Source organism: Drosophila elegans, unplaced genomic scaffold (assembly GCF_018152505.1).
Source record: "Drosophila elegans isolate 14027-0461.03 unplaced genomic scaffold, ASM1815250v1 contig_814, whole genome shotgun sequence".
NCBI classification, from domain to species: domain Eukaryota; kingdom Metazoa; phylum Arthropoda; class Insecta; order Diptera; family Drosophilidae; genus Drosophila; species Drosophila elegans.
In genome coordinates this window covers 13,117,474-13,131,935 of record NW_024546167.1, presented here as the reverse complement: position 1 = coordinate 13,131,935, position 14,462 = coordinate 13,117,474, and the positions used below count along the sequence as shown (strand labels likewise).

Genomic DNA, 14,462 nt, shown 5'->3' with positions numbered 1-14,462 from the left:
TTCTATATAATTTCGAACTTACATTATACGATTGCATACTTTTAGACACCTTTTTTTTTATAATATTAGTAAAATTACTTGATAGCGCGTTATGACCAAGCTAACGCCGTTTTTAAAAAACATTTCTTGAACCGACATTCATTTGTTTTTTTTAGGAGTCCATTTCCTAGATTATTATTAAGTTTTAACTTTAGTTTTGCCGCAGTGGTAGCCGTCTTAGGAGTTGAGGCGATTCGGCTATCTACAAGGACCGAAGGACAGCAAGGACACAAGCACCTAGCTCCGAGTACAACATCGTAATGCAAACTTAATAAGATGTACGCTGTGCATGTCGTCTGTCAGTGGATACACATGCAGCCATCAGACGGAACTGACAGTTAGACAAACAGACAAGCCATCCAAGTCCGTCAGTTTGTCAGACGGAGAGGACATCGCATCCTTTTTCGATCTCCTCCATCTCTTCTGAGCGGACACTCTGGCCCCTGGCATGAATCGACAAATGGTTGCGAGCGTTTTACAGTTTCCATATATGTACATTATTCCCATATATATCCGTAATCAGTAAACATTTTAAGTTTCGACCTAAAGTGCAGTTGGTTTTATATGCGTGTTGGTTTCAATGCAGGGCACCGAATGTTCAGTTTACTCTTTAGTGCTTAAAAAGGATAAAAAACCTTTGTAATTTCTTATGTTGAACTTAATGCTTTTGCACTCAAAAGAAACTGTCGATATAACATGAAGTATTAATCAAAACACTTACAACTAAATTTCAATGTTAGACATTGAAATCATTAGAACTTTAAAGTAATTTACAGTCTGCTTTCAAATCTACAGAATACTGCAAGATGTTATTATAATTAAACGAGGTTTTCCCATCTACCATCAACCATTTACTTCAGTTAAAGTCATCTCATTGTTGTAGGACTGCTGTGTGGCATCAGTTCGTCAACTGCTATTATCTATTAACTGCCATCATGGCTGCCAGCTTCAACTCGAAGGACCCTCGAAGGCGGCGAGCCTCGAAAACCCAAGAGCTCATCCGCATCATCTTCTCGGGCGTGACTGCATCTGAGCCGGAGTCGTTTTATGAGAGGGCCTAGAAGCGACAGCAATTAGGGAAACGTCGGCCCCTTCATTACGCTGATCAATGGGGCTCCTAGATGTCACTTATAGACAGTCCGAGTCGCACACTCAGCCATATAGCCACACAGTCACACAGCCACAGTCACACAACCAAACAGCCACATGGCACATGCGAGTCCGGAAACAGGAAGTGTTGACTGGCCACAAATTTGGGTTCCATTTCTTTTTTTTACTTCATTTTTTTTTTGTATTCTTTGTTGAAGCCGCTGGCACTTGCGGCTTTATTGTTGGCATTGTCTAACATCTTTAGCCAGTTGTCTTTTTTTTTTTCTGTACCCGGCCTGCCACTAAAAAACGGTTATTTACTCTGCCAGAGGCTCTTCAGCTTTGGCTCATCCTGTCGCACACTTTTCACTTCCTTTGGATGTTTTGGATGTGTAGCGCCCGTAGACCCCATTTTATCCCCCTCGGTGGTTCTGTGAGAGTGTGTCGTCTACTTAACACAATAAACACTCAATTTTCGAGCATGTTTTGTTTGGGATTTTGCCTTAACTATAGCTGGAAACTTTGCTTAGAAGCCCGCAACTGTTTGTTCAGTCGGTGAGGAACTTTCTGGTTGTCTTTAGCTATGGAGCTGCAGCTCTGCGGCCTATAAATATATATACCAAGATTGTCAATTGTGGTTGGCACCGCTTCTCCCTTGGTTTTGATTTGTTTTCAATTGCTTGGCTTGCTCAGAAGGAGAAAAGTTTGCCGAGAATAATCCGAAATAAGTTGACACCAAGTTTGATTTGCTTTGGATTGCTTGATTTAGCTTTTGTCTTTTCTTGTTCATTGAATTTCTCAACCAAGAGAGTCTTAAGACTTAATTCTATTTCCAAAAAGAGAAAACAAGAATTTATGGCTTGTTTTTATTACTAACTAATAAAGTTGGAAAGTTATTTCAATTACTCATTGTTATATTAGATTTTCGAATATATATTAATAAATTGACCAAATAGCTTTATAAGCTTATAATGAAAATAATGATAATTGTTAAAATATATAAACATTTCTAACAAACAATGCATTTGCTGTGCTAAATAATTTATCAGTTTAGATTCTTTGCTTAAAGGGCTATCAAAATATATCAACTTTATTTTGTTACAATTTAATCATATTTTCAACTCTTTTGCCATGTCAGTTCACACTTTTTGTCACTCACGCTGGGGTCTAAATTTTCCGGATCTGCTGCTTCTGCTGACCAATGGAAAATGCTATTTTAACTAGCCTCGGGCAAAGAGGATCCCCAGAAATCCTGGGACAGATGACGACGTCGACCACAACGACCCACCGCTTGGCCACAACATTCCTTATCAATCTTAAAAATGCATGAATAATTAAAATATGCAAATTTATGCTTTGTGACCAGTCGTCGTTTTGTGTCGCTGTGTGTGTGTGTGTGACACCGACTCGTCGTCGGTGACTTTAAAGCCAAAAAGTGAAGTTTGCTTAAAGCACTTGGCTCGGAATTGTTTGCCCATGCCCAACACCTTCTTTGAGTGACATTCATCCAACGTCCACCTTTTCTTGCGTAATCCCCACACCCCTATAAACAACATATTTTCCATCTCTTTGACCATATACAAAAGATGGGAAAAACACAACATTTTGTGTGATGCGCTGTGTGTGAGGTAGAAAACACGGTGTGAAAATGCGCCTTTTGAAATGGAGTCGATAAGGCAAAAGCGTGAATCCGAATACCGGCGGATTTATCCATTCATTCATCCTCGCGGGGGTCAGTGGCACCTTAAAAGCAGACGAGATGCAAATAAAGCCCTTTGTGCCGGCTAATGATGTTTATCGTTTCCAAGACATACGCCACGTTACGTATTCCATATGAAAGGAACCCATGAGCTTCTTTCGTTCGTTTTTTATTAGCTAATTCATTAAAATCTGTCGCCGAGATTAACAAGGTGGTAGTGGTGGTACTGCCGTCTAGTCAGCCTTTATGTTCTTCAGCAAACCCCCAACTTCGAAATTATTCATCCATTTAGCCTTGTACATTTTCACACTCAGACGACAGCTTAATTGAAATGCATGAAAATGTCACACGAATTCGATGATGATGGTTATGCTGGTTCTGCTGTTTCTGCTGGTTCTGCTGCTGCTTTTAGCTTTTTAATAAATCCCCGCCCGTCTGCCTTTCTGCCTGCCTTCATCAGTTTTTGGCCACGCACTGCCGCCTCTCACATACTATACATGCTGCTGCTGCTGCTGCTGCTGTCCAACCATGCGTTCTATATTTTTTGGGCCAGGGGCATTCTGGGGTAACACAGTTTTGCCTCTGCTCGGGATCTCCACTCTAATGCTGTAAATTAAGTGTTGGCCAGCTTTTCACTGGCATTTTACCCCAAAATTTCCGTTCGCACATGGCGGCTAACAACGAACACTGAACGGCAGCTTCAGTGTTAAGTGTGAACTGTTGTTGTGGATATTTTCGGGTGGCACTTGTCGTCAGTTTGCGAGAACAGGCTGTGCAATTTTTGTCACATAATGAAAGGTTTTCAAAGTGTCGCATGAAATTGCATTATAACCTGTCGAAAGCAGGGCTATCTATACTGAATTCGTGTTGGCATAGCGTGCTAATCAAATATAAAGCCTATAAGAGGTGTCATTAACTTTAAATTCGATTGTATATTTTGTTATCTACTAAAATGAATAAATCGTAATAATGTTTGATAGTCTTATAAGTGCTTAAGTCTCCTAAAATTCTTGCTAATGCACATCCTGTGCAAGTTTCTTTTATTTTATCAATTTAATAATGAATCAACATTTTAAGTTCTGATACTTCCATTTATCTCTCGAAACTTGTGGCAACTAAACTATTTCAAAAGTGGTCCTTCTGTTATTTTGAAAACAATTTAAAAAAAGGACGTTAGCTTTTCCTAAATTGATGAAACTCCGATTGGCTTTTTGAAGTTCTATCATATGCAAACATTCGGCATTCTTCTCTCAACCATTGGCAAAACTGAACTATTTCAAAAGAGGATTTATTCCTTTGGTTTTTTTGTTCCTTTGGTGTGCGCTTAGTCGGAGTTTTGTCGCCGTATTCAGTCATGCATATTTGTTTGTCAAATAGAATGCACTTTTCTACATTGTTTAATAGGAATGTTGAAGTTTTATTTGTTAATTTTGGCCCAGTTTATTATTTTCCATTTGCGCCTTTATTTTTTTTTGTTTCTGAGCTCTTGTGTTTGTTTCGTTATGCATTTGCGAGGAAGTGACACTGCAATAATAAATAAAGCAACGAAACAAACGGCGCTACGGGAAAACAGAAAGGGTGATGTGAAAATGACTGAAAATGGCTGCAGACAATATGGGATAAAGGGCTGAAAGGAGGAAGGACATTGGGGCACGATGTGTGGATGATGGTGATGATGACGGCAACGTCAAATGTCAACATCAATGCGCCGCCGTTGTTTATTCTTTTTGCTACTGTAGTTTTGCATTTTATGCCTTTGTGCAAAGCATATACATATACATATTCACAGGCAACCGCATTTTTCGTCTCTGTGTTAAAATTTTAATTTCACGCTGAAAAGCACACAAACACACACACAGACAGAGACCCCAAATCCTGCATCAGGATTCCAGTGAAAGCTCCGAACAACTAAGTGAGAGGCAAGACATTCTGGCAGGATATTCAGGGAATGCAGTGGAGCCAAGGGACGCAGCAGTTAACAGAGACAGGCCAGAGCAAAAAACAACCGACTGCAACTAACTTCTGGGTGCCCGTTTATTGTGGATTTTGTCGCTGTTAAATGTTTCAGTAAATGCCAAAAAAACTGGCTTAGAAAAGTCAAAAGGGGCAGCACAAACCGCCTTATACCCTTGCAAAAAAAATTATACTTTTTATTTTGAGAAGACTGAAATCTTTATCTGAATATTTCATGTATTAATTTTTTAATAAATAAATGTAAACAAAAGATATAAATGATAAACTGCGATTGTGGGAGTGATGTAATTTACATTTCTAATAACTAAGTTTTACTTGGTCAGCTATTAGGTTTCTAAATAATAAACATTTACTCCTTTACCTTTTTTTCAAATCATTTATCATGACAAAGTATTTTATAGAAGTTCAACATGAATAACCCCATTATCCTTTTATTAAACCGTTCTTTAGAGATTTCTATTTTAGATGGCAGAAAAATTCATTTTTTCATTTGCAAGAGACTTTTTTAAAAACATTGAGATTCCATTTTTGATTGTAGTTTGATTGCCATTTGACTAAAATATTTTATGACCTGAGTAATTATGACCTTGAGACAAAGTCAGTCCTGAATCCTTTTTATGAATACAAATTTTAGAAAGAAAGCAAAACCAATTAGGCCAAAACTCTTTCGTGTAGAGTAAGAGATCCGCCAGCACCAGTGGGCAGATGGAATGCAATGGCAGCAGCTGCCCGGCAACGATGGCAGTTGGAATCATCCGCATTCGCATCCGCTTGCTCCTCATCTGCATCTGCGTCTGCATCCACATCCTGATCCCCATCCTCATCCTCAACCTCATCCTGAGTGGCCCCTTCTCTGTGCTCCGTTTTTGCCAATTGCCATGGCCGCCGACGGATTTAATTGGAAAATGTAAATGAGCTTTGTTCATTTGAAAGATGCAGTTGGGAGGGCAGATGACAGTCGCAGCCGGGGCCACTTGACAGCCACCGCGAGAGAGTTTTCTTTAAGCTTGTCGCAAAAAAGCTACAAAAATAAAATGAAATAAAATAAAAATAAAAATGGGTTTTTACAAAAAGAGGGTATGGAAGTGAAAGAAACAGAACAGAACTGAACAGAACTGAAATTCCCTTAAAGCTGGCTAGCTGGCTGCAACAAAGGAAATGTCAACTAGAGTAGGGGTAAATGCTGACCTCACACACTTACTTATATGCATATACTGCGTGTGGGGGTGCGGGTGTGGGGGTGCGGGAAAGCCATTGTTTGACTTACAAAATGGCGTAGAAAGCGCCAACAAAAGCAACTGACGACGCAGCCAAGCTTTCACACAAAAAAAAAAAATATTAAAAAAAATGGAAAACGGCAACTTCCGTATATATAAAAGAGTCGTGTAAAACAATGCTTTGCTCGTGTGTGTGTGTGTGTGTAACGCCATATTGTTTGTCCAAAACTCCTAGACCCCCTGAACCGCCTTAAAACTGGCATATGAACATTTTTCGCTCGCTACTTGTATTTTGCAACATAATAATTTTTAACCCTTTGTTATTCGCGACTTTCTCTCCGTTGCAGGCGATAAAACACCCGCAGGCTTTCCGGTTATAACGCAGGGTCCAGGCACTCGCGTCATTGAAGTGGGTCACACGGTCCTCATGACATGCAAAGCCATCGGCAATCCGACGCCAAACATTTACTGGATTAAGAATCAGACAAAGGTTGATATGACCAATCCGCGCTACTCACTTAAAGACGGTAAGTACAACTCAGCGAGTTTGTTTTTATTGAAATAGGTTCACTTAAGTCCAAGTGAAGGTTAAGCCCGCAAAATTGTAGCAATGTAAAAAAAAGGTATTTTAACTATAGTATGTATTTTTAAAGAAAGAAAATTTACCATATCAAAGACACAAAGATTTAAAACAATCCAAAACTAACAACAATAACTTGCTGACTTCGGATATTTTATTTTTTTTAATCTTTAAAAACAACCAATAATAAAAATAAATATATATTTCAAAAGATAGCGACTGTATTATCATAAATCCATAATTAACCCATTTTTTGCGTCGTTATTTGGAAAAATTTTAACAGTGTTAGTTTTAATAGTAAACCCAAAAAAATCAAAAGATTTTTTATATATCAAAAGCCTTTGATGCATTAAAAATGTTATTAAATTACTTAACAAAAATTGTATTTTTTGCACTTTAAACTTGAGATGACTATCTAAGCCATAGAAAGTCAGTATATACGTAGACTTTTATTATCTTCCATCTGCTATACATTATGTTACATTATGTCCGCTCGGCAGCTTCGATGGCAAAAAGACTTCATTTATTAAAATTCTAGACCCAGACTGTGTCCGTTACCTTTTTGAGCGGGTTTCATCTTTATTATTATTTTTTTTTTTGCAGCTGCTTTTTTTCCTTACGCTCATTTGAATTTCTTAGGAGTTTACTTACGGTTCGACGCACTTTGTGTCGCAAGTTTTTGGGCGCTTAGTTAACGTTTGACTTTTGTCAGGCAGCTCAACCTACTACGTCGCTCACCTGAGCAAAGTTTGTCCTTTGAATCGGAGGTTGGGGCGTGGGAGACCTTTTCCAGCTTTCAGAAAACTTTACGAATGTCAACAAAATGTCGCCGGGTCCTTTAATCAGGCGTCGGCAGCATTGGCAGCATTGGCAGCATTTGATAATTATATGTTCAATGTCAGGAGGCATCGTTAGCGAACGTTGAACGCCGAACGCCGATCTGTGTCTGTGTCACATCAAACGGGTCAAAGTGGGCTCAAAACTAACACAAAAGCTGTCATCTGCAGGGGCCAGGGCCGATGGTCATTAGAGACTTAAATATTGACATTAATATTGACATTAATATGCATTAAAGAGTGCCTTTTAAAACGACATCAATAATGGTCACGTTGACAACCGAATCAGTGGGGGCGACGGTGTGAGCCTGGGGAGGCATTATTTCAATTGCCGGGATGCGGTGATCGGACAAATGTTTTCCAGCAGGCCATCCGCCTAGCCGGGCCTTAACAATTGGAACGTGTTGGGCATGGCAAGAAAACAACAACAACGACGACGTTAACAAAAACATTACGCGATGTCCTCGCTGGTCCTGGGGATCCTTGAATCGGCCTATGGCGCCGCAATGCTAATGAAATGGTCGCTTGCGCGTAATGACAGCCTGCCAAACAATTGAGTGGGCTCCATTGAATGTCCTTCGCATGCAGCCACTGACTTTCAGATGCCCTGAGATTAACTAGGGCTCTTTTTTTTTAATGGTATATGCTGTTCAAAGGACATGTTCAAAAAGATTATCTCCGACGGAGATAAAAAAAGGTCTGCACACCTTAATATGAGTGTTCGTTGATGGCATTAATTTCGTAAAGTGCACGCCCTTTCAAAAGTATGCTTTTTAAATAATATTTATAATTGGTAGCTTTAAAAAAATTAAAGAAAGTAAAAGTTGAGATGCGTTTTTAATTGAAAAATTTCGTTTAACAATAAAAAAAAATGTAACCCTTAATTTAAACTCCAAAAGTGCATCAAAAAATAATAATAAATAAGGTTTATAAGTTAATTTAATTAAAAATGTTTTTTAGTAAAAAACAAAATTCAGAAATTGTAATTTAAGAAAAAAAGGTTGTAAGAATTTTACATTGTTTTATTAAATAGCATAGTTAATCTTTCAAAACAAACCAATATAAAGAACTAAATACAAATTATTTCCACCGACAAAGTATTTCCTAAAAAATGAACTAACTTTTTAAATGGCCTCTATTACACCATTCAAGCAAAATAGATTGGTTTAGCTTTCTCCCGGACTCTTCCTTTTTGCAACACTTTTCAAATGCTAACCAAACTATCCATCGCCTTTTGTTGGCCTACAGCGATGCAAATTAAAAACTGTTACATGTATTTCCCCAAGGTGAAATTATTTTTACCGCTTCAACGATGAGACAGACTCCATGCAAACATAGTCCGGGCTTATTTGTTGGATTCTGTTCTGTTCTTTTTTTTTTTACTCGCTTTTCACGGATATGGAGGTCGACTAATTTAGCGCAACACGAACCAAAGTGGCCCCCGTCCGTGTTCGCTTGTGGAGAACGAAGAAAATGGAGAAGGTTTTTGCGGGTTAAATTAGTTTTACGTGGGCCGAGTAACTTTTTTTTTTTTTTTTTGCTATCCCTCAAAAGGTGAGTGCAGGAGTGGAGGAGTGGAGGTCCGACCAGACTGGCACCATCTTTGCCGCGTTAAACGAAACGTAAAAGTATTTCCGCCAGCTAAATATCCTTTTGGGTGCCCTAAACGCCCAAAACCCCCATCCATCCATCCGTTTTGCCTTAAAGCGCGCTTTAAATTTATGAAAGTAAATAATTCGCCTGAGGTGAGGTTTTTGGACGGGTTTGCTCTATTGTGGGAGATCCTTGGTCCTGCGTTCTGGGTCTGCATTCCCAATGACGCCAAACAGAGTGGCGAGAATATATATATATAGATGTATAATTCGCATAATAAGTTATGCAAGTCATGTGCCGTTTTATTCAATTAGCACTTTATGGTCCTTTATTGTACGCCTTACGCCCGCTCCGTTTTCCCCAGAGCGCGTTGATTTTTCGGTTATACGGCCGCCGCCTGCTAATTAGAGCCTGCAGGGACTCTACTCTCGAGGTGGGCGGTGGATAGAGGGGGCGTGGTCCTCAGTAGGGAGTGGGGGGGTGGGGGGTACGTGAGTTATCAAATGAAAAGTAACTCGGCGGCAGTCGTACTTCATTTTGTTCGCGCCATAATTAAATTAGAACTTTATTATTTTAATAAAACCGTTTCGAGCGCCCAAAGGACCTTATGGCGACGTTTCCCCCATTCCTTTGTCGTAGACCCAATCGCCTTAGCTGGATGTATTAATGTGATTATTATACACTCCTCTTTACTACTAGCCTTTGGGTAAGTCTGAATTTCTCTAAGAAATACAAAAGAATAGCCACAAGAAGAGTCATCAAATGTACCAAATTATATTCAGAAATTGTAGAAACTTTTTACAATTACTTTTTCTCATAAAGCATTAAAATTCCTAAGTAGTTGAACAAGGCTTTACTTATTTTTCTTAATAAGTTGTATTAATCGGTCTTAAAAATACTATACCTTTAATAGTTATTTTTTGACACTGGCAAAAAAATCTCCAAATTGACATTAAAAATTACTGTCAAGCCAAAAAAAAAATCAAAATTAAAAATTACCTGCCAGGTTTATTGCAACGACATTTTGTCAAAGGCAAACATTTCTTGCCCAGAGTTAATATTCTGTATTCCCTGAATTTAATTAATACATTTCTTGGGACTTTAATATTTTCCACTTCAGCGTAAGGCAAAGGCAAATGACAGCGGTCGCACTTCAACGCACAAATACATTTATAAATAATTTATTTAAAATTACCTCGTGGGTCATTTTCATACTCTTTGGCAGTTGGTAGTTAATTTAGTCCTTCGAACCGAGACCGGGCCAAAGGGTAGGCTTCCAATAGAACGAATCGGGCAACGACCAGCGACAATATTATTGAGTATTATACCTTTATTTTTATTTCGTCAAATAGTCCCTCAGGGCTTTTGTTCAATAAAAAGCATAACGGAAGGAATAAAAAAAAAGAACCTTTGCCGTAGTGACCACGGGTTTTCCCTGTTTTCCTTACTGTTTTTCTTCTTTCTTTTTTTTTTTTTTTTTGAAAAGGTTCTGGCGCAGCGTCTGGGGAAATTACTTTCTCGGGGTTGGAATACTCATTGGCAAAAGGGAAAGGAGTAACAGAAAAATGTTGGGCTTTTTCAAATATCATAATTTGGCTTTTAAGCAAAAGAGGCTTATCAGAAATTGGTTTCGCCAGAGCCAATTGTCTTAATGGGTTGTGTGTGAGCAGATGAACTCAACTGAATGGAAGTGTCAACGAAGGGTCTGTCAGGGAGCAATTTCGACGATAATGGTTTCCTTTGCTTGAGCAGGTGCACTAGCAATTGTACTTGACAGAATTGAATGCGTATCTTGGGTATGGATATTTGATTTCAATTGTCCTTCGTTTAAAGAACTTTAAGAATAGGGTTTTGTGTATATATAAAATATATATTCCTTTTTATTTTACAGACTCTAGAATATTAAGTTAAATTAATATAGTAAGCCTTTTATACACAATATTTTAACTCAAGCTAGTCTATAATAATTTCAATCTTTTTAACTGCTTAAAATAATTACTCTACTTAACGTTAAGTGAATATAAAGAAGCACATTTTGTGAGATATAAGCAGAACATGATAATAAAAGCCAAGTTAAAATTAAACACAACTTTCCTCAAGTGGATACTTACGTTTTAACTAGCTGAATATTGAGTTGGATTGCTCGCTGGATTGCCGGGGCGTAAAACAACGGATAGAGGCCATATAACTCAGCGGTTTAACCTTTATGTTTAAAACTAAAAAGCAACTTCGACCCGCTTGGCTCGAATATTGGCCGACGAGAGCTCAGCTTGCAACATCGTCTTACGTTTTTTTATATGACATTTTTATGCCTTCCTTTGTTCGAAACTTACACGTGGCACACTCCTCTCTTCCTCGGCTCCCCTCAAACAAAGGAGCAGCAGCTGCGACGACGATGGCCCCTCGACCTGCGACCTGGGCTCCAACTCTTTAATTGCTGGGCTCCATCATTACAATCGCCTTGCCACTTGACGTGACCAACCTGTGGGCCAAGAGGAAATGGTTAGGGGGATAGGGAACACTGGGTACGGGGTACTGGGTCTGCACGCAATTATTTACTTGAGCCGTAAAACTGTAGTTAAGGCAAGTCAACTTGAAAGCATTTCGGGAAAAGTTTAATGCTTAAATTATGAGCTTCTCCTTGTCACTTGCTGCTGCTCGAAAGAGTTGACAGTCACTTTTGTTGAAAATGAGACAGTAATTGCCAAAATGTGCATGACTAGAACGGCTTTCTCCCAGCGGGGGCATGTCCTTTTTCTCCTCTCTCCCCTCTCCCTTCAATCTTCCCATCTCCTCGAGTATTTTAAGGGGAGGGGAGGTGGTCAGTTGGGTTTCTTCTTTTTTGGGTTGACGATAAGTCGTCGTCACTTGCATTACCAAAATTGAAACTTTGCACACTTTTATGCGAACGAACTTGGGCGGTGGCGGCACACGAGAAGAAAGCCAGTCAGCCAGCCAGCCAGTCAGCCAGCCAGTCGCCCCATAAATGTCACTTTGTAACGACGACAACGAGGACTACTTAAATTAAAGCATAATTAAATTAATAATCCCATTTGGGCGTGCAGCCAAGCGTTTGAAGCTGAAGCCAAAGTCGAGGAAGCCAAAGCCTTGGCAACCAATGTGTCAGAGTGTGCGTTTCGTGGCGCTTTGTACTACAAGTGTGTGTGCGTGTGTGTGTGTATGTGCGAGCAGCGGAAGTTGCAGAATACGAAAATGACTGCGCTAGCGGAAGTGCAGCTATGTGGCGTGCCACATGTGTGCCACGTCCAAAGTATCCCGCAACCCATGTCTTGCCACATTTATAGCGGTCACATAAATAGGTGGAAGAATTGCTTAAGGCGCTAGTTTGTGTTCTCCAGTGTCCTTTGCTTTGATTTCTTAATAGCAAATGAAATCGTTCGAAACTTTTCCAACTCGAGATTTTGAATTAAAAAGTATTTGAACTTTTTATTTTATTACAGTCTACAGACAAAACCCTAAAACGTTAAAAAAACATGAAAAAACTTTAGAGCAGCATTTTCAGTTGAGCTCGTCTAAAAAAGTCTATATTTTAAACATGGGCAATATATTTTTGGCTCATTCTAGCGATAACTTTGTTTTGGAATAAATTAAAATTTATAGCTTATGTTATCAGCTGCCCAAAACAGCTATACATTTTAATTTTAGACATATTAGATCTGGAAAACACAGCAAAGAATTCATATCTTATCTAAAAGACTTAGAAATATTGATTAAAAAATAAACAAAAATTCTCAAGTAAAATTTCCGTCCATTAACCTTATTAAATTAAATGATTAACTTGTATCGATTTAAAATAAAACGTCCGTTTTCCGTTGTTCAGTAAGGAAAACAATGAAGTACTCATTAAATTGTATTGTACAAGCAATAATTTAACCTTAAACAATACACTGAAGACAGTTCGAGAAGCTTTAAGTCAGTAAGTTTTTTGGGTGCCAAATCCCCTCGGTTAAACAACTTTTTCACCTGTTCACCGACAGAAGCCGAACTCTTTCGCTAGCCAGCAGCCTGTCCGTTTGTTTATATTTCTTTTTTATGACCCTTGAAAGAATTTTTAATTTTCATAAGAGTAGCACACGCACGCAGGGAGAGACAAGGCCAAAAACACGGCGACTGGAACGGAATGGAATGACTTACATTCGGGACACAGACGAGCGCCCAGATGTATGCTAGCTTAATTTTTATTGCTACAGCCAACCTGCACGCAAAGTGTGCGGCTTACGTTAATGTTTTCGGCAGAAGGTTGCCTGGAGTTTTAATGAAACTTGCCTTCATAAATTTTAATCAACGTTCTCCGCAGACGTTGTCTTTTTTTTTTCTTTTTTAATATTTTTTTTAAACTTTTTTAGAGCTTTACCTGGCATAATGTCAGCATTGAATGAAGGGGAAAAAATATTTGTTTGGGCCGCCGAACTACACATGTCAGCTAAATCGAAAGTGGTCGATTATTTATAAAAGTTGCAACATTTAATGGTTGTTTGAATGGTTCAACGGTTGCTAAACAATGGGCCAGACGCCGGGGGGAATCCCCGGCTACACAGGAAGTGCAACAAGCGTAATAAATGTTCAGCCATACAGGCCAAATAGTATGCAATAAATTTCGCAACAATCAACTTTGATGCATGTTGTAGGTGAGCGGCAAGAGTAGTAGCGAAAATAAAAGCACAAAGCGCCTTTTCACTAGCGACAACAAAACATAAAACACATCCACATCCAGCTTGCAATGGCGGTGCACTAAAAACCACACAGCAATCTACACAGCATATACATCACTTTAAGTCCGTTTATTTTTTATTTCCCCGACTATTTTGTGTATCAAAGGCAAAATGACAACTAAAATAAAACGGAAAGGTACATAAAATAGACACAATAAACATGACTTTAGTGCGAGCCAAGCGATTTTTGCCACATTTAGCGCTGATGGTTATATTTTGTTCGATATTCGCATGCCAGCAGCGTAGGTTAAGATCATTTTTTGTGGGGGCCAGCATTCAAAACAATTTATACAGATTTACTTTCATTTTGCTGGCTAAAGTGTTGCTGAATCCTCTTAAAAATAATTAAACAGTCCACATAAATTACATTGAAAATAGTTTTTAAATTTGTAATACTTTTGAGCATTACTTAATGCAATTTGGTTGTACCCCACATTGAAAGCCTCTGGTCACAATTATTTTTTATTGTTTTACAATAACAAGGGTCATTAAAATGATTCACTCAACTGTAGCAGAACTCCTATATTTGTTTATTGACACGGTTTATTTATTTTTCTTTTGGAAAAGCATAACCATTCAGCAAGATATATTCACTGCATATGCAATGTCAATATGTAACTTTTATTTTATAGCTCATTGAGCAGATAAACAATGCAAAAATTTTATTTTAAAATACTTGGTGGGTATTTGTTTAATAAAGTA

General features: G+C 38.6%; 1 protein-coding gene across 14 annotated transcripts in view; it reads left to right on the top strand.

Annotated features, from left to right (window-relative positions):
- LOC108138722 (tyrosine-protein phosphatase Lar) overlaps positions 1–14,462 on the top strand; it is a 124,538-nt gene that overhangs the window by 83,566 nt on the left and 26,510 nt on the right. For all 14 annotated transcript variants that reach the window (XM_017261076.2, XM_041710221.1, XM_017261077.2 and 11 more), the window contains one exon: positions 6,366–6,545. In XM_017261076.2, the coding sequence (XP_017116565.1) occupies positions 6,366–6,545 (180 nt within the window). The remainder of the gene's footprint in view (positions 1–6,365; positions 6,546–14,462) is intronic.